The sequence below is a fragment of the Centroberyx affinis genome, unplaced genomic scaffold (assembly GCF_046629955.1).
Source record: "Centroberyx affinis isolate AG114_WGS23_722 - 3 ecotype Tasmania unplaced genomic scaffold, CSIRO-AGI_Caff_v1 ptg002746l_1, whole genome shotgun sequence".
Taxonomy (NCBI): domain Eukaryota; kingdom Metazoa; phylum Chordata; class Actinopteri; order Beryciformes; family Berycidae; genus Centroberyx; species Centroberyx affinis.
This window is the reverse complement of record NW_027280910.1, coordinates 278,053-296,393: the sequence shown is the minus strand read 5'-3', so window position 1 is coordinate 296,393 and position 18,341 is coordinate 278,053. Positions and strand designations below refer to the sequence as shown.

Genomic DNA, 18,341 nt, shown 5'->3' with positions numbered 1-18,341 from the left:
AAACAAAATACATTTTATTGTTGAACACCATCAAGCATAACAGTGTTGACGATTTTTTTTTCAGATGTCTGCCACAATAGACAAATGCAATCTTTATATTTTGATTATAGACTCCCTACAACAGTGGTTCTCAACGTGTGGTCCGGGGAGCACCAGGGGTCCTTGAGGGGGTTCCAGGGGGTTCCCAGCAAACTGATGAATTGTTACTTCAGAATTATTTCATTTACAAGAAGTTAACACAATTAGAGAATCTAGAAGAAAATACTATTTTCACTGTTATCTCTCTACCTACAACACAGATAGTCATGGGATTATGGAGAAAATCAAATCAAACAATAAAAATATTCTCAGATTTGGTCTGAGAGACAAAATTTCATCAAATGGGGGTCCCTAATGTGGACTAAATTAGGGGTCCTTGATTTGAAAAAGGTTGAGAATCACTGCCCTACAATATGCACCTCCATCCATCTCCACGATGCAAACACAGCTCAAATCCTCCGCATGGCGCCACCAGTCTGCTGGATAGGCGATAGACAGAGGACTTTTACTTTGAAATCAGTCTTTTTCTTTTTTTTCAAACCAGGAAGTACTCTCAGTAGCTGACATAAACACTGAAGTTCAAGTGTTGCTGCACGCCCCCCACGCCTTATTTAAGCATATTTTTTTTGATTTGTAAGTCATATCATTGCTTTATTTATACGGGCCAAGGTGCATTTAAAAGTTGTAATCAGGAACAAGTAACGTTTGGTGAGTGTTAATCACACAAAATCATTTGTCACAAAAGTGCGTTAGCAGGTCAATACACTAGCCTGCTGTCCGGCTGTGTCTGACCCCATTAATGTGTTTTGGTTTTGCTGCGTTTTGAATGTATTGTGCTTATTCACAAAACTCAAAAAGCCTCTTATATTTACACACGTGTCATTCTGTCGTCCATATAATGTTGGAGCGACCTGAGGAGTTGTTGCTACTTCTGTTCCTTCAGAAATGTCAGTTGTCAGTCATTCTAGTAGTGAAGAGGTGGTGAAGCCTGTCAGCCATTAGGGTTAGTCATTAGTCATTAGGCTGTCCTGTCCTGTCTGTGTGGGACAGGGTGGTCCAGTGTTTGGCCTGGTGCAGGCCTGGTGTTCACTCAGCCTTCACTGCTCTCTCTTGTGGGACAGAGAGTTCACTAAAGTTCATACATGTAGAGCTGGGCGATATGGTTAAAATGAATACCACAATAATATAACACATTTTTTTTTAGTATTGATGTATAACTTCATGTAAGATGTATTCACTACTTACATGAAGTACTTGAATTGATGTTCTTCTCATTGAACTGGATGGTATTATGAAGTACAACAAAACTCAAACTTTAAAATAATGTTCCCTAATTTGTTTTAGATCTAATTTTGTGAGAGATTTAAACTAGTAGTTATTCTTTATTATTAATTTAGACAGCAGAATTGTGTATCACGATATGATTCTATTGAAAAATGACAAATGATAATATTGACTTATTGCCCTGCCCTAATTAAAAGTAAAAGGTGCACGTTTGGAGTAGACTTCTGCCATACAACAGCCTGTGTATGGTTCTCTTAATAAACCGATGTAACCGATGTAAGGTCTAGACTTCCCTCTGTTCAGCTAGATCACTGCAGTCTCTCTGCTCTGTTGCAGGTTTCTGATCCATCTGGATGTTGAGTCTGCGGACTCTGTTTGGGATCGGCTTCCTGGTGAGCTCTCGGGCCTCAGCAGTCCTCGCCCGGACAGGGTCATGTCCTCTGACCGCTGCAGCAAGTAACCACAAGAAGGAGTGTTTCACCAGCAGACAAGCATCCACCATGGCCCAGACCATCAAACACCTCGGGTAAAGGCTTTATTTATCCCTTGTACATTGAGCAGTATGAGCCGCATAGAGAAATATATGGGCGAGAGAGATAGTGTCGTGTGTAGGGCTGCAACTAATTGTTATTTTCATTATCGATTAGTTTTTCAACATAGTTTGTCAAATCTATATATAATCTATATATAATAATAATGATATTAATCTATATAATAAGTTACCAGAGTGATTCTTAAACTTGCTTATTTAGTCTGACCAGCAGCCAAAAAAAACCCAAATATTAATTTTAGAATGATATGAAACAGAGAACAGCAGCAAATCTTAGCATTTGTGAAGCTGTAACCAGCAAATGTTTGGTAGTTTTACTTAAAACAGTTAATTTATTATCAAAATTATAATCAATTACATTTTCTGTCGATCATCTAATTGATTAATGGACTAATCGTTTCAGCACTAGTTGTGTGTGCATGTGTGTGTACAAATGAGAGAGAACAAGAGAGAAAAATGAGCGTGTGTGTGCCCGTTGTTCAGCCTGCTTGTGTCCATGGATGATGTGTGAGCTTGACTGCATGTGTGTGTAAACAGTATGTGGACTGACCTGCAGTTGTTCCACAGGCAGGAGGAGGCCCAGCACATCGACGAGGAGCTCTTCACTGAATACGGCTTCAGTGTGGACCAGCTGATGGAGCTGGCCGGGCTCAGCTGTGCCACAGCCATCACCAGGGTGAGATGATGATATAAGGGCTCTTATTTTGAAATAGGAATGATTCTCCCAATAGTGCTGCAGAGAGGCTGTGTGTGTTTTGCTTCATCATGAGGTCAGCACTCATAATCAGGATAAAAACAGGGTTCCCACTGGTCAGGGGATTTCTGGGGTATCACTGAATTTTAAGTGAGGTATTCTCGGACAGGAAAAGTCAGGGGATTTGATGGATTCTCTGGGGACGTCATGGAATATTAGGGACTTTTACCAATGGGTCATTTTACAGCAATATGCCAGAAAGCATTTTACAACTTGTTTCACACATTCTTTGCATCGGATGGTGGTTTTCAGCTGTTTTTAGTATGGCAACTCCTCCACAGCAAGCCTAACTGTACTGGAAACCCAACTGTTGTGACTGTTTACTCCTGTAGAACTTTTCTGAGCTGAAAAACAAACATTAACAAACCAGGAAGAAATGGGTGGGATGGGTCATGGGTGCATTCCGACTTAGTTATGGAAAGTCATGGAAAAGTTGTGGAATTTTGCATTAAGACTAAGGCTGGGTATTGGCAAGGACCTCACGATACGATACGCATCACGATACATGGGTCACAATACGATTGTATCACGATACATTGCAATACTCTACATAATTTACTGAAAATTTAAAATTAATTTAAAAATAGAGCTGAAAATACAACTTGCTGTGTACCACCTGGGTAGTCTAATATATACATCACATTATTTTGATAACTCAGCGGACAAATTGAGTCAAAACTATTTAATTCAAAGGGATTTGAGGGAAATTTAAGGACATTTTAAATCCGTTTAAAACATGATTTTTTTTTTTTTTATCTATCGATACGAGGGGCTGGAAAATCGATACAGTATCATGGAAAAAAATATTGCAATACTCAGCTGTATCGATTTTTTTGCACAGCCCTAATTAAGACGACACTGTATAACTGACATTATGAGCAAAAACGATGGATGTATTGTGTATGTGTGCAACTAGTGTATCTGTAGTGTATCTTGAATTCTGTCTTTGCTTATAATGATTTTATTGAGAAGATGTTTTGTATATTGAGAAGACATCAACCTGCTTCCCTAGCAACTGTTCCTCCAGGTGTCTGCTAAGTAAAATCATGTAGTCACCTTGCCTGGTCAGATAAAGGTTGTGGTGCGGTGTTGTATTGATATTGTATTGATGTCTCTTCTGTCTTCCAGGCCTATCCAGCCAGTTCTCTGGTCAAGGCCAGACCTACGCTGCTTGTGATTTGTGGACCAGGGAACAACGGAGGCGATGGCCTGGTCTGTGCCCGACATCTTAAACTCTTTGTGAGTCTTCCTACTGCACTTCACTCTCTGACACCTGTGTGACACTTTCTCAGTGTCAAGGAAATGGGGAAAAAAGATAGAGCACGCTGGATTAATGCTCCACTAGTTTATTTAGCAACATTTTGACAAACCGTTGCTGATTAAACCACTAAGGTAGCATTGAACCAGTTGCAGGTATCTTCTATTTTATTACCTCGGCTTTTGTATCAAACCCCCCTGGTCAAGATTTTGGATGTGGATACACTTCACAGGGGCATTTTTCACCCCCTTGATCTGATTTTTAGATTTTATTGAACTACGAAATAAAGCATTTGCGTTGCATGTTGGCAAATAAACACTCGCTTTCTACCAATAAGATTTGTATTATTTTAAATCTAACATACCATCACATAAACCGTATCAATCAGAGACATTTTCTACTGCTTGAGGCTGCATCAGTCAGTCAGTCAGTCTGTCAGTCTGTCTGTCAGTCAGTCAGTCAGCTAATGCTTAGTGACTATAGAGATGGCCTCTCGCCTATGGGCTAAATGTCACATTCAGTCTCATACACTGATAATACCATATTGAATCCCACACAGAGCCGCACTCTTCACCGTCAATTTACAGACATCCACATCTTCTTCTGTCCTGCAAACCTTAACGGTAGGTCACGTTATTACCTGTGGTATGTGATGTTGGTGGAATAGGTAATTTAACCGATAAACGTGTTGCGCTAGCCGAGCATTGCTCCCACACACACTGAGCCCCACTCTCTGCCGTTAATTTACATACATCCACGTCTTCCGTTGCCCTGTAAACTTTAACATTAGGTAACGTTGTTACCTGTGGTATCTAAGTGACGTTAGTGGAATTATTTAACAGATAACCGTGTCGTGATGCTTCAGTGCATTGAATTGAATTGAACACACGCGTCGTGGGTCTGTACAGGATCTGTGCTTGTTTTCCACAGCATAACTGTATCCTCCATGAATATCATATGGAAAACACTCAGATTCAGATTGTGTAAAGTACAGAACAATATCTCTGCACTTTGTTGTGTTTTAGGGGGAAATTGGCTCGGTTATACTGTCATATAAATTTCACATTATTTCTAGCAGCTTTGATAGACTGCCTGAGATGAATCAATTCAATGCAATTCAGTTTAATGACCACACAGCCAGGCTGGTGGCTCTGATCCAATGCAGAATAACAACTTAAGGCCAAAGTCAGCATACAATAAACACCAAAGGTGTTGCACAACATCAAATAGCCACAATAATAAACTCATAATATCACATACACACTACAACACTAGCATTACAATGGGAAACACAGAATACAGAAGAAAAACCTTATTCATTTTTGGGAGGAAAAAAAACTTTATTCATATTTGCAAACATTCACTTTGTTCACACATCCAGTTACCAAAACCTGGTAAAAGACTGGTTCAATCTTTCCATCTACATATTCACTTCATCCACACAATCAATCTGTTAAACCAGTATGTCAGCACTGTGGATGAAAACAATGAGTGCTCTCCCTATTGATTATAATAATATTAATGATTACATTTGTAGTTCAATTTTCTTAACAAAATTACAAAGTGTCGGGAACAAACTCAACATATTAACAACTATTCAGCTATAATAACAGGAAGACTTCAAGTGCTGCTCCATTAAAGCCCATACAGTGGAACAGAAACAGCAGAAAATATTATAGCAACAATACAAATATGCAACAAAGATAAAAACTATATAGACCATACAACAGGTTACGGATTGTTTGGAATAAAATAAGGAAATAATTCTTGGACTTTCTTGTGTTTTATTCTCGATTTGTTTTTTAACCAGGTGCATTACATTATATTGCATATATGTAACTTCTTTTTAAAATGATCAAATAAATTAATTCAAATCAAATCAACTAGAAGAAGAACTGGGTAGTTAGCATGAGCAGCGAGAGCCACCATGGCTGAACAGACAAAGAAAAAAACGACACCTACAGAAACTCAAACTTCATCAACAGGAAATCCATGCTCCGCCCACACTGTTTGATTGACAGGTGATCTCTGGGAAGTGCAGTGCGGAAACACGACAGCAATGAGCACCGAGCAACAAAGATGGAGACAAAAAAAAAAAGCAAATTAAAACAGAATCTCACACGTTGCGGCTTTAATGACTGCTGTCTACTTGGGCTTACACAACTCGGCAGTGCTTTCATTGTAACGAAGCCAAAATCCAGGATGGAGAGGCTGAGTGAATCTGGTCTGGACTCTGTGGAGGAGAGTCATGGTTTCAGAGACGCTGTAGAAGGACAGAATACCTGCCCTGTGATCCAGGTACACTCCGACTCTGGAGGACAGAGGGCCTGGGATGGGAGTTGTGATACTGTTATGTTTGAAATGATAACTGTTGTTGAAGTAATCCAGTGCCCAAGACTTGTCATTGTATCCAAGTCGACCTTCATCCCCTTTTCTGCTTACATCCTTATATGCGACTGCTATTGAAACTCCCCACCCGCTCCACTCCACCTCCCAGTAACAATGTCCAGTCAGACCCTCTCTACTCAGGACCTGACACCATTCAACGAATCCGTTTCGGGGACTAGAATATAACTGTTGCTTTCTCGTACATGTTGCTTTGCTGTTCCCCTCAGATAATGACAGACGTGTGTGGGCTGTGTTTGGATCCAGTGTGATTTGACGTGAATATTGTAAGAGTTCGGCTCTGGTCTTGGGCTCTCTTGGTTGTGGCAGTAAAACATCCACTTCAGTCACTTTCAATGAGATCTTAGGCCATTCCTCTGTGAGAATGCCCTGTAGTTTCTCTCTGGCCTTTGACACAGCCGCAGTCACATCCTCAAAGTAGCGCAGAGGACGGGTATTGGTGCAGGGTAAGTCTGTAGATCCACTGAGACGTGACAGCGAGGGGTAACTGTGTAGAAAATGGATGTGATCCTCTGTGCGTGAGAGCCGCTCCAGCTCAGCGTCTTTCCTCCTCAGCTCGGCGATCTCCCGCTTCAGCTTCTCCTGAAGTTCTTCGACCCGACTCGCTTCCTCTTTCTGCTGGGATCTGATCTGCTCCTTCACATCAGAGCGTCTTTTTTCAATGAAGCGGACCAGCTCCGTGAAGTTCTTCTCGCTCTCCTTCACTGCTTTATCAGCAGAAAGATTCATAGCCTTCACCTCCCGTTGAAGCACCTTCACGTCTCTCTCTCTGTCCTGGATTCTCTGGTTGATTTTTTGCCGACTCACCCCGAGCTCTTTCTGCCTCTTGGTCCTTTCTGCTGCAGCTGAGACTGTGTCGTGGCCTTTATGTTCACCCACGGAGCAGAGGTAACAGATACACTGCTGATCAGTACGGCAGAACATCTTCATCACCTCGTCATGACGAGAGCAGAAGCTCTCCTGAAGCATCATGGTGGCTTCGACCAGCTGGTGTTTCTTTAATGGAGCTACATCATAGTGATGCTGGAGGTGCTGCTCACAGTAAGAGACCAGACACACCAGGCAGGACTTGAGGGCTTTGAGCTTTCTCCCAGTGCAGACATCACAGGCCACATCTCCAGGTCCTGCATAGCAGCGATCAGGAGGAGGCACTTGGAGTCCGGTCTTCTTCAGTTCCTCCACCAACTCTGCTAACATGGTGTTTTTCACCAGCGCAGGCCGTGGTGTGAAGGTCTGTCTGCACTGGGGGCAGCTGTGGATTTTCTTCTGATCCTGTCCATCCCAGCAGCTTTTAATACAGCTCATGCAGTAGCTGTGCCCACAGGGAATAGTCACCGGATCCTTCAGTAGATCCAGACAGATCGAACAGCAGAATTTTACCCCGTCCAGCTGAATTCCTCGCTGCGCCATTTCACTTCTCACTGACAGTGTGTCAGGTAGTTTCACTTTCTCACAAGAGATAAAAGTTGCGCTCGGTTCCAAACCAAAAATCTATTCCTTTTCTTCATGTTAATTTGCTGATCTGCAGTAAATGGGCTTGTCAGCTCTTGCACTTGCACAACATGTTGTTTACACCCATCTTTAAACTGGCAGATCTGTGAAAGGGGAGGGAACAGGACATATCTGAACAGAATGGAACCAGCTCACTGGTGTTTGAGAGAAGGAAGAAGAGGGAGGGGTTATTGGGTGCTTCATACCAGGAAGAGGAGCGGTTTGAAATAGTGTGTGTTTAACCCTTGTTTACAATAAGTGTAGATCATGACAAATATAATTGGAATAGTTAAACTTGGGATCAATGACCTCACTGACTGTAACAAAAACACCTTTTGCTCACAATACACAGTTGAAACTAACACTGCAAAGATGAACATTCCTATTATTAGTAAGGTTGTCACTCTGATCAAATTAAACTAACCAACACAAAACTGACCTGGGGCTCTGCTCCCCCTGGAGGAGATGTTTGGAAAAACAGCTTTAAAATGCTCACTTCAATGGTCTTCTGTGGAGTATTCGCTGTTTAGGGCCTCCGTGTTCTGCTGCTCAACATAGTTGGAGGTAAAATACATTTTAATATTCCTTTTTATGTATGTAAAATGGGCATGGCCCTCCCTTTGGTCCTGCTTCCAATGAACATAATGTGAGCATGTATAATGGTACTGTAAGACAGTCAAAATAAACTTTCCCCTGATTTGTAGTTGAAAGTGCTCTCTCTCCCTTTATTTTCCCCTCACTTTTTTAAGTGCTACGTTTTAAAATAAAACTCCAAAAACTATTAAGTGGCTTTGGGGGTCTGTACAGGATCTGTCCTTGTTTGATCTAAAACCACTCAATTTTTCTCTCCATTTTTCTCTCCCAGAACACACTTTAAGAATCTGATCAGAATCAGATCAACTACGGTGGCCTGCAAGGAGCTGTAGTCACAGTCACACCTGAATATATGAAATATAAAATATAAAATATGAACAGGGTGAAAAACAAGAAAGTTCTCCTCATTACTGGGGCCTTTTTTGCTCCCTCATTTTTAATTTCACAGCCATTTTATAGACTTTCAGGGGCATTTTTTGCTCTGAGCCCCCGTTTATTTCTGATCCTAGCTCTCTATTGAGACCGCAGCAAAGGCAGTGTTTTCTTCTGAAGCCACCTATAAGTAACTTGTTTTAAGCTTCATTCAACCAAACTGATCAGTGAACAACTTCTTTTCATTTGCAATGGAAACCTGAGCAATATGTTTCAGATAGATTACATTTAAGGTGACGTTTGTCGTATTTATTAACTTTATAGTTCACTGATATTTTCCGCTGGTGTTGTGTGTCTCCCTGCAGGGTTACGAGCCCACCATCCTGTACCCAAAGAGACCAAACAAACCGCTGTTCCAGGGTTTGACCACGCAGTGTGAGAAAATGGAGATCCCCTTCCTGACTGAGATGCCTGAGGTTTGATGTGTAATCAGTTATGCAGCAGCGTTTTCCACAGTGGCGAAGGAAGCTCTTTGGTGTATTGTGTTTATGAGTGTGCACGTCGGTTACTTAAAGCTCTGTGAGTATGCTGAGTGTCTCCAGCTTGCCCGGCTGCAGCTCGGCTTAGCTGATGGAGGAAGTGGATAAGCGAAGAAATGCCTCCACACTCTTAGACCCATGCAGTCTAACTCAGTTATTTTCTATCTTTCAGTTTAGATTAGATTAGATGAAACTTTAATGATCGCTGCGGGGGAAACTGGGTCATTGCAGCAGCACAGAATACAATATAGATAAGAACAGAACAAATAGAAAGTGTGTAAATGTAATTACAACAAAAGAACATATAATATAGATAATAATGAAAGATTTAGTGTGTTGGTTATCAGATTAACAGATTAGCAGATGTTTGCAGTTTACAGAAGTTTGAGGCTGTGCAGCTAAGCGACTGCTTTATTGATGTGGATGAAAATGTCTTCCCAGGCTGCAGTGATTGATGAGGCTTACAACCTGGTGATAGACGCCATCTTTGGCTTTAGCTTCAAGGGGGCAGTGAGAGAGCCGTTTGGCTCCATCCTGGATGTGCTGAAGAAGACCACAGCGCCCGTAGCGAGCATCGACATCCCCTCAGGTGGGTCCTGCACCTCCCCCTCAACACGTTACAAGGGTTCTTGTGACTGTATGTCCAGTGACTCTATGTTGTTTTGTAATATCCCTGAATAAAAAATATTTGATCACGAAAAAAACACTTAACAAGGGGAATCAGGCAGATTTCCACCACAGGAAAATGCACTCCTACCATTTGTTACTTGTACACTCAGAAATCTAGCAAGTTTAAGTCTTACTTTACTACTTTACTTTTCTACTTTGGTACACACCATACACACTGGCTTTGTGTGCTGTAAAACACTATATCAATAAAGGTGACTTAGCTTATTGCACTCATTGTAAGTTGCTCTGGATAGGAGCATCAGTTAAATACCTAAAATGTGATTATATGTCTTTTTTTTATTTTTTACACCGATCAGTTATTTGGAAAGCAACTATATCCATCATTATAATGAGGAGAAGTAATGAAAAATGTGTTGTTTCTATATTCCATTTTTTCCCAAGTTTGTGCACTTTCACCATGCTTTCTGTGGGACTGTAATATCCTGTGTGTGTTGTTCCAGGCTGGGATGTGGAGCAAGGCAGTGCAGACGGCCTGCAGCCTGACATGCTCATCTCTCTCACTGCACCCAAGAAGTCCGCCTCCCTGTTCAGAGGACGATACCACTTCCTGGGAGGCCGCTTTGTGCCGCCCGCCTTGGAGAAGAAGTACCAGCTCAACCTGCCTCAGTATCCTGACACTGACTGTGTGCTACGACTGTAGGAGCGCCAGCTGTTGAGGAGATGGGAGAACATGAATCAAAGATTTTAGGCAGTGAGTTAGTATAGCCTTGACTTGGTTTATGATGAGAGGTTTCTGTGGATCCTGGAAGAGTGCGGTCTTTAAATCTGGGAGTTGGCTGTTACACACTGACTGGATGGTTGATTGTTTTGACCCTGAGGCTATAAATCTGTATTATCCCTTTTCATGACGGATTCTCTGGGAGTGTTTTTCTTTTTTATGTGAAAGCCGTTATCACTACCAAGCCGACCCCCTTCACATGGCGGTTGCTTCAGCTATCTGGAAAATAATACATTTCATATCGATTGGAAGAAGTTTGCATTGTTATGATTGATGAGATTTATGTGATAACAGCAAATCCCCTTTATTCTTGCACTTTTCCCAATGCAATTGTTCAACACTCAAATATTAAAAACAGCCAAATCAAAGCAAAAATCATGTGTGTTGTTGTCATCAAAAGAGGAACTCTCCATCACGTTTTCTCTGTTTTTATTAGTACATCATAAGATCTCATTGAATGTACAACTAGCAAGACTAATTAAACTGGAAAGACAGTCTATCATAGTCTATCACATTCTATTTCATCAATAACCTTATCAATAACCTTACAATACATGTTGTTAGTGTGTCTTATTCATACATTAGATGGTGATTCGGTAAAAAGCTTTCGTTCACAATCCCAAGGAGTCAAACAGACTCCCACAGTACCACTTATATTTTTATATAAATGTAGTACTACATACACTTAAAGAAATACTGTACGCATATGCTTTTAAACAATGAGGCTCATTGATGCATAATGGTTTATAATAGAAGTGCAGGACATGCTTTTGCGCGCAAGTGTATATATACAGTGCTGGTACCATGCTCTCTTTGTATGTCATCATATCCATTTGTGTTCAGTGTCATGGAAAACGGTAACAGAGACTTGAGAGAAAGATTTTTTTTCCAAGTTTGTCTTCATGCAATCCAAAGGATGGAAGAGGTTTTTTTCAGTCCAAGGATGAAACCTGAAGAAAAAGACGATGCACATTAGTGAATTTAATGGCACATTTTCTAAACCACAATATTTACAGATAGTCTAGTATGCAAATATAAAAAATAGTTGAATACAATTTAAATTAGATACAGTATGCATAAAGTGTCATTCCAAAATGTTATATACTCCATTGGGAAAAAGAACATTACCTAATATTCATCATTAAATACCTCTAAAATATTGATAATCTAGTCTGTAAATGTGTTATAATTTCAAAAGTCAACGACTTATTTTACCCGCTTTCCTTTAAAAAGTGTCATAATTTCTTTTGTGTTTGTGATAGAAATCATTTTGTAAGAGGAGGTGGCTTTGTTTTTTTTGTTGTTTTTTTTTGTTTTTTTAAATGGCGGATATCCCATTTTGGAATGAAACTCTTAATATGCATTCCCACCAAGACATCATCAACATACCTGGGCTATTCTCCAACCTGCACTCCTGCACAGTTATCTTTACTTTCCGAGGCTATCGCTAAGTATTCAGCATTTCTGGAAGGAAAAAAAACAATAGAATAGTTATCAGAAATTTGAAATTCTGAGCTTAACACATTGACATGCTATTATGATAGTGGAATAATGTAAAAACAAAGAAAGGTATAGCTGTGAGACAACCAACGAGTCTTTATTCCTTTTTGACTTACAGGAGGGAGGTTTTGGTTTTGACTAGGGAGGAGGATGACAGGATGAAAACACGACAGGTAGAAGGAGGGAGCGTGAGAGGTTAGACAAAGAGACACAAGTGACAACACACAAAACAGAATGGAAACAGTGATAAGCCTAAAAATAAGTGGGGTAAGTGGACGGGGGTGAAGAAGAGGAGAGACAAGGAGGCAACACCCAAGGGAGATAATGATAAAGTCAACACAGTTTAAATTATAGTACGCATTCAACACAAAGACATGAGAATACAAAGGCAGCATTCAGGGAAAATCTGCACTTTCTCTTAAAAACAACGTGTCATTTTAAACATCTGTATGTCTAGTTTGGGAGTCAGTTTCCAACACGATATACAGTATGTTAATAAAAACACATACCGACACAACATGACATACGTTGTGTTGAAGAGTAGCACAGATGTGTGTTGTTCCAAGCTTGACAACACACACACATCCTTTTAAAAGAGCTTTCTTACTGTTGGGTAAAAACCTTGTATCTCTAAAATGTCAGCTTTTCAAGAACTAAGAAATACAGCCTTGTCTTTAGCTTGACCGACGTGCATTTTTTACTTTTTTCTATGGGTTTTGAAAAGGATTTAATTAGCCCATGAGGTGGTAGAATTCTCAATTGAAGTTAAAACCAAATCACCAAAACTGGAGTTGCAAGGTTTCCACGTGACAACAGCCTACATGTTTATAACCGTATGGAATGAATATTTACGCGGCTTCTCGTAACGCTTCCTCTCCCGCCGCTGAGATTTTCCTGTAGCAGTATATCATCTCTATGAGGAGCCAGAGCTGGAGGCCGATGATCGACACGTACATCATCACCTCGGACACGATGGAGGCCGTTCCTCTGGTGGCTGCGCAGAGGGGAGGAGGGGGGTGGGGGGTGGGTGGGGGGGGTGGGGGGGGAAGAAATCAACGAATCAGATAACAGCACAGACGCAGCATTTGACAAGACACTTACTATGCAGAAACCATTTGGCATTTCAGCAACATTCATCCAGGAAAACAGGAAACGCGAACACAAAGGATGGATTTGTTTTCTGTGAAGAACAGCGAGTCCAGAGACACAGGATGCAGCAGTTGAGGAATTTCTTGAGAACCGTCAGCAGAACAAAGCTCAAACTCATCAGCCAGTATCTCAAAAACACAGCTGATTCTATCCTTGTAGTAAAAGGTCTTAAGATGACTTGGAACTTCAGTAGTAACCCGGCAAACATTTTGATGTTGAATAGACGTCGTCCAAATCTGCTACCTGCATCGTTTTGTGAATGCGGGACCTGAATACCTTTCTGATATCTGTTAAAACCAGTTTGCAAAGCTGTTTTGATTTTTACTGCGCCAAAACATCATATCGTGAAAATGTTGTGCTTGTTTGGGTGGTCATGAAACATTCCTGCACATCGCCGTCCATCAAATACTTGCTGGGAAGCCATAAAGTGCTTTCCTAGGATGCCAGCAATCACTTTGTAAGAGAAGATGATTACAAGGGTGGGGATCTCACTTTGGAATGGAATGCTTTGGATTTTTCCAGGCCGTGTTCGTAAATCTTACTACTGCTGCGGTCGATGCTCCTATCACAAACAACACGGTTAGTTGTGGTGCAGCACAGCCAACTCCACCGTACCTTTAGCCACCACAGTGAGGTGCACAACCTTGCTGACGATCGTCTGGTACTCATAGTACTGATAGGAGAGGATGCGGTTGAAGTAGCAGCGGTAAGTGCCAGAGTCGTTGAAGGTGACGTTTAAGAGATATATAGACGCATCTTGGATGTCGTGGCTCCTCTTGCTCCCGTTCCAGTCCACGCGGTCCTCAAAGCGCTCGTCTTTAATGGTGGGGCCGTCCTCGTCGTAGTTGTATATCTGGTGGCACAGGGACAGCAGGGTTATGCACAAGGCTGGTGTACGGAAGACAGTATCAGGTTTCGTATTTGCCTTACGCCCAATGCATGCTGGGATAGGCTCCAGCCTCCCTGTGACCCTCAAAAGGAATACGTGGGTATGGGGAATTAATGGATGGATGGAAGAACAGATACACACAGACTCACACAGACACACACACACATACAGTATGCATGGGAGATGATCTGTTCTTATCGCCATATAAAGCTGTAACTAACGATTATTTTAATTGTCGATTAATCTGTTGATTATTTTCTCGATTAATCGATTAGTTGTTTGGTCTATAAAATGTCAGAAAATGGTGAAAAATGTCGATCAGTGTTTCCAAAAGCCCAAGATGACGTCCTCAAATGTCTTGTTTTGTCCACAACCCAAAGATATTCAGTTTACTGTCATAGAGGAGTAAAGAAACCAGGAAATATTCACATTTAAGAAGCTGGAATCAGAGAATTTTGACTTATTTTTCTTAAAAAATTACTCAAACCGATTAATCGATTATCAAAATAGTTGCCGATTAATTTAATTATTAGTTTAATGAACTTAATTTTTCTTGGTCTTTTATATGAATTTTATCATTTTCATTTTGTCTCGATGCTTTTAATGTTTTTGTGAAGCACTTTGAATTGCCTTGTTGCTGAAATGTGCTATATAAATAAACTTGCCTTGCCTTGCCTTGCCTAATAGTTGACAACTAATCGATTAATTGTTGCAGCTCTAGAGGTTTCATTCCAGACTGCTTACATACAGTATCAACTTTGAGAAGATTTCATCACTAAAATCTCAAAAAGCCACATGATCAAATCCTCAAACTTGTCGATATTTTGGTGACAAAGGTCTTGAAGTGACTCATACATATGTTACCGCAGCATGTTTTACTTCTGTTTACTTCTAAGGTATTGCACTGATGAAGACCTAGTGCGGGCCTTTATACAATAAATATGTCAAGAAGAACATGATCTTGTGAAGAGTTTTGATTTGTTGCCTGCATTGTTAAGCCTATTGGGTTTTTGTACCTGTGCACCCACAACAAGGACAAACAAAACAAAAGGCATCGTGAGTCACATTCGATACCTTCAATAGGATTACTTCTATGCCATCAGTCTTTTTGTCAGATCCGGTACCACTTGTTTTTTCACTCTCGCTTTGGCATGAAACTCGAAACTCTTTACATATTTGTGTTGGACGGCGCTACGTTGAAACATACATGCAGCTAGTTGTCATTATGACGGGATGCACTTCAGTGGTGAAGAGAGGCTCCTCCTGTACAAGGTCAACACAGCTGTGTGCCGCTCGCTCTCTCTCTCTCTCTCTCTCTCTCTCTCCGTCCGTCCCCGCAGCTCTAATGATCTCTGAGGTCTAAAATGTCAGGATTGATTCTACGTGAACCTCACGCTGACCTCAGCACTGGGCGATATCATGTGAGAGGGGACTGCATGTGTGTATGAGAGCGTGTGTGTGTATGTGTGTGTGTGAGTGAGAGAAAGAGGGAGAGAGATAGAGACAGAGAGAGAGCTTGGGTGCGCACTAGGGATGGGACAATATATTGAAATTCAATAAATCAAATACAATACAAATATGTGACAATACGTATCGTGGGGCAGAAAAATGAATCGCAATATTAGCTCCATTTTATTCTGCTGTAGTAATCGCAAATGAGATGCTTGACCATCACAATTTCTCAAGCTCTCCATTTAAACTATATTATTTGCACTTTGCAATTACATTTTTACATTGTTGTTTACATTCTAGCAAGCCAATATCATCGCTGGGAAGATTTGTGGCTCAGAAATAAACATAATTCAGTCAGTCAGACTTTGTTGTCATTGAACTTTTATTTATTACATCGTATCGTGGTTGTATTGATTTGTGAACCCCATATCGCGTATGGAGTCATATTGTGAGATAAGCAGATCGTCCCATTTCTAGTGTGCACTGGACTGTATGTGCGTGCATATACAAGTAAGTGGTGTGTTAAGGGAATGTGGTGTAGGACGGGTTTGTTTTGAGGACACGTGCACAGCCCTAACTCCTTGAAGAAGCACTGTTCTCTCCTTTACGTCACAGTCTGTTGTGTCAGCTATGTTTTGTGCAGGCGTCAGGGTAAAGCACACCTGAGCAAAGGTGGATTTGCACTCACGTGAAAAAAGTCGGCCTCTCCTTTGGCCCTGAAGTACCAGTCGACGGTGGCAGAGCCCTCCACCTCGCTCCTCATCTTGCAGGAGATGCAGCCCAGTTTGAAGCCCTTGCCCGCCACTGCCTCCGTGTCCGAATCCACTTCTGCACAGGCCCCATGGCACCGGGTCACTGTTCACAGACAGGGAGAGAGAAAGAGACACTTTAGAGTTTATATTCTCAGGTCTTGGTTAATATGATCTATCCAAGAATCGACTCAACTCACCAAAAAGGGCGCACAGCAGGGAAAGCAGCAGCAGGTGTACAGCTGCCATGTCACCAGATGTTCGCGTGGCTGATTTGTGGGACGATGGGCCTCAAAAATTACAAAATTTACCACAAACTCTGCGGTGTGAGACTCCTTTTGTGGAGCTCCAACAGATGCTGCCGAGGCTTTAAAGACCCTTTTATCTTATCATAAGCTGAGCACGTCCAAGTCTACAATAATCAAACTGATATTTGCAAAGGTTTACTTTTTGATTTTAGGAAGACCGGAGTTTGTGCAAGACACCATAGACCAGTAAAGTGCAAGCTAGTACCATATATGTATGCCTAGGTCAAGCAACTGGCAGCTTACAAGTAGTGAAGCCAAACGTGCATTAAAAGTGCAAAATATATATGTAAATATCTATATATCTATAGGCTTCCCTTATACCCCTAAATTTGTATGTGATATCCTAAGACTCCTATGGAACCACTGATAGTGCCTCAGCTCTTTGGCTCAAGCCAGCAACAGTTTATTGTTGGTTACAGTGTTTATTGCCTAGTGGTCTGCTTACCGCTGCTTTGAGACAGGCCTCCGATCTATCTCCACTGAAGCAATATATCCAAGCGGTTTTTGCTTTTAATTAGCAAGTCGCATATGAAATAATCAGAGTATCTGGTGACTCACAGTGTTCCCAGATCTACACCCTGAGATGTGATTATCTATTTCCCTGAGGTCCAAATATCAAATGCACTGAGCAATCATTAGACCTGCCTGGGGCCACATGCTCTAGAGACAGATATCAAATTGGGACGTCTCTTTTATGTTGGCAAGTTACAGGGACAGCAAGGACGCACAAGGTTATTATAGATTTAAAAATGTGTTTATATAATCGTCATGTGTAACATGCCAACATGAACCTGCTTACGCCTTACTGAAGTTCTGCATTAGCTAACTCGCATGCTACTGCATAAATAATTAATTGCATGCTTTAATGGGCTACCTTTTATACGCTACCAGTATTTATTATAGGCCAATCTAATGGTCTAAAGATGATTATCCTTAATCAATAACTTGAATCATTGAAATTAAAGCCTACTGTCCTGAATTAAAGGCCTCCTTTCCTCGAGGTGAGTCGTGTCTTCGGCAAAAAAAAAAAAAAAATTGTCTGTCCTCTCCTCTGATCGAGCAATTATTTACTCGGCGATGCCAGCTGAATGTGGAAATATTAATTTCACCTATCTAATGACCCCGGGCTCGTAGAAGAGATGCTTCGGCCGTGCTGGCATTGCAGATCAAACTGCGCGAGCGTACACGGGCCCGTAAAGGTTTGAAATCAGCCCAAAAACACCGAAAATAAAAACGTTGACATGCTGTTGTCCGTCTCCTGAATCTCCCCTTGTTGTCCGCGACAGAGCCAGCTCCCGCAGCAGCACCTCTGCCGCTCAGATCACAGATTCTGCAGATGCACTGCGGTAAAACGCCTGTGTGGCAGAGCAGAGGACGAGCTCCGGTGCAGCGCCGGCCTCCCGTCTGTCGGCTGGTTTACTGCCAGTATCTCCAAATTCACTCCTTTGTATTACATTTGGCTGACTGGAAACTGCGAAGGGGCCTGCCCTGACGCGAAAGCACTCCCGACGACAAAAGAAAGAGCTTTTTGTGGTAGAAGTGATTTCGATGCACCGATATTGCGTGAACTGTCCCTTTAACTGAACTCCGGAGGGGCGG

General features: G+C 41.5%; 3 protein-coding genes across 4 annotated transcripts; 1 reads left to right on the top strand and 2 right to left on the bottom strand.

Moving 5' to 3' along the window:
- Nucleotides 1–611: 611 nt before the first annotated feature.
- On the top strand, nucleotides 612–11,069 carry naxe (NAD(P)HX epimerase). 2 transcript variants are annotated; one of them, XM_071535653.1, is made up of 7 exons: nucleotides 612–747; nucleotides 1,627–1,849; nucleotides 2,441–2,549; nucleotides 3,756–3,866; nucleotides 9,114–9,224; nucleotides 9,729–9,876; nucleotides 10,418–11,069. In XM_071535653.1, exons 2-7 carry the CDS (start codon nucleotides 1,677–1,679, stop codon nucleotides 10,615–10,617), a joined length of 852 nt encoding a protein of 283 aa, XP_071391754.1. In that variant the 5' UTR covers nucleotides 612–747; nucleotides 1,627–1,676; the 3' UTR covers nucleotides 10,618–11,069. The 2 variants fall into 2 exon arrangements, with proteins under 2 accessions (XP_071391754.1, XP_071391753.1); XM_071535652.1 differs by having other exon boundaries at nucleotides 1,660–1,849; nucleotides 10,418–11,068.
- On the bottom strand, nucleotides 5,211–7,702 carry LOC139657730 (E3 ubiquitin/ISG15 ligase TRIM25-like). The gene has a single exon (XM_071535677.1). The coding sequence runs from the start codon at nucleotides 7,699–7,701 to the stop codon at nucleotides 6,031–6,033; it is 1,671 nt and encodes a 556-aa protein (XP_071391778.1). The 5' UTR covers nucleotide 7,702; the 3' UTR covers nucleotides 5,211–6,030.
- A 52-nt stretch (nucleotides 11,070–11,121) lies between the features above and the next one.
- On the bottom strand, nucleotides 11,122–18,246 carry scn1bb (sodium channel, voltage-gated, type I, beta b). The gene is made up of 6 exons (XM_071535654.1): nucleotides 16,635–18,246; nucleotides 16,374–16,540; nucleotides 13,960–14,197; nucleotides 13,048–13,189; nucleotides 12,085–12,159; nucleotides 11,122–11,645 (listed from the first exon to the last, which is right to left on the bottom strand). The coding sequence occupies exons 1-5, from the start codon at nucleotides 16,681–16,683 to the stop codon at nucleotides 12,090–12,092; spliced, it is 666 nt and encodes a 221-aa protein (XP_071391755.1). The 5' UTR covers nucleotides 16,684–18,246; the 3' UTR covers nucleotides 11,122–11,645; nucleotides 12,085–12,089.
- Nucleotides 18,247–18,341: the final 95 nt, after the last annotated feature.

Excerpts from the sequence above, each read along its gene's own strand:
- naxe (XM_071535653.1), top strand. The coding sequence starts at position 1,677 with ATGTTGAGTCTGCGGACTCTGTTTGGGATCGGCTTCCTGGTGAGCTCT. Across the intron at positions 1,850-2,440 it reads CAGACCATCAAACACCTCGG|GCAGGAGGAGGCCCAGCACA; the intron begins GTAAAGGCTTTA and ends GTTGTTCCACAG. Across the intron at positions 3,867-9,113 it reads CCCGACATCTTAAACTCTTT|GGTTACGAGCCCACCATCCT; the intron begins GTGAGTCTTCCT and ends GTCTCCCTGCAG.
- LOC139657730 (XM_071535677.1), bottom strand. The coding sequence starts at position 7,701 with ATGGCGCAGCGAGGAATTCAGCTGGACGGGGTAAAATTCTGCTGTTCG.
- scn1bb (XM_071535654.1), bottom strand. The coding sequence starts at position 16,683 with ATGGCAGCTGTACACCTGCTGCTGCTTTCCCTGCTGTGCGCCCTTTTT. Across the intron at positions 16,541-16,634 it reads CCTGCTGTGCGCCCTTTTTG|TGACCCGGTGCCATGGGGCC; the intron begins GTGAGTTGAGTC and ends GTCTGTGAACAG. Across the intron at positions 14,198-16,373 it reads GAGAGGCCGACTTTTTTCAC|ATATACAACTACGACGAGGA; the intron begins GTGAGTGCAAAT and ends CTGTGCCACCAG.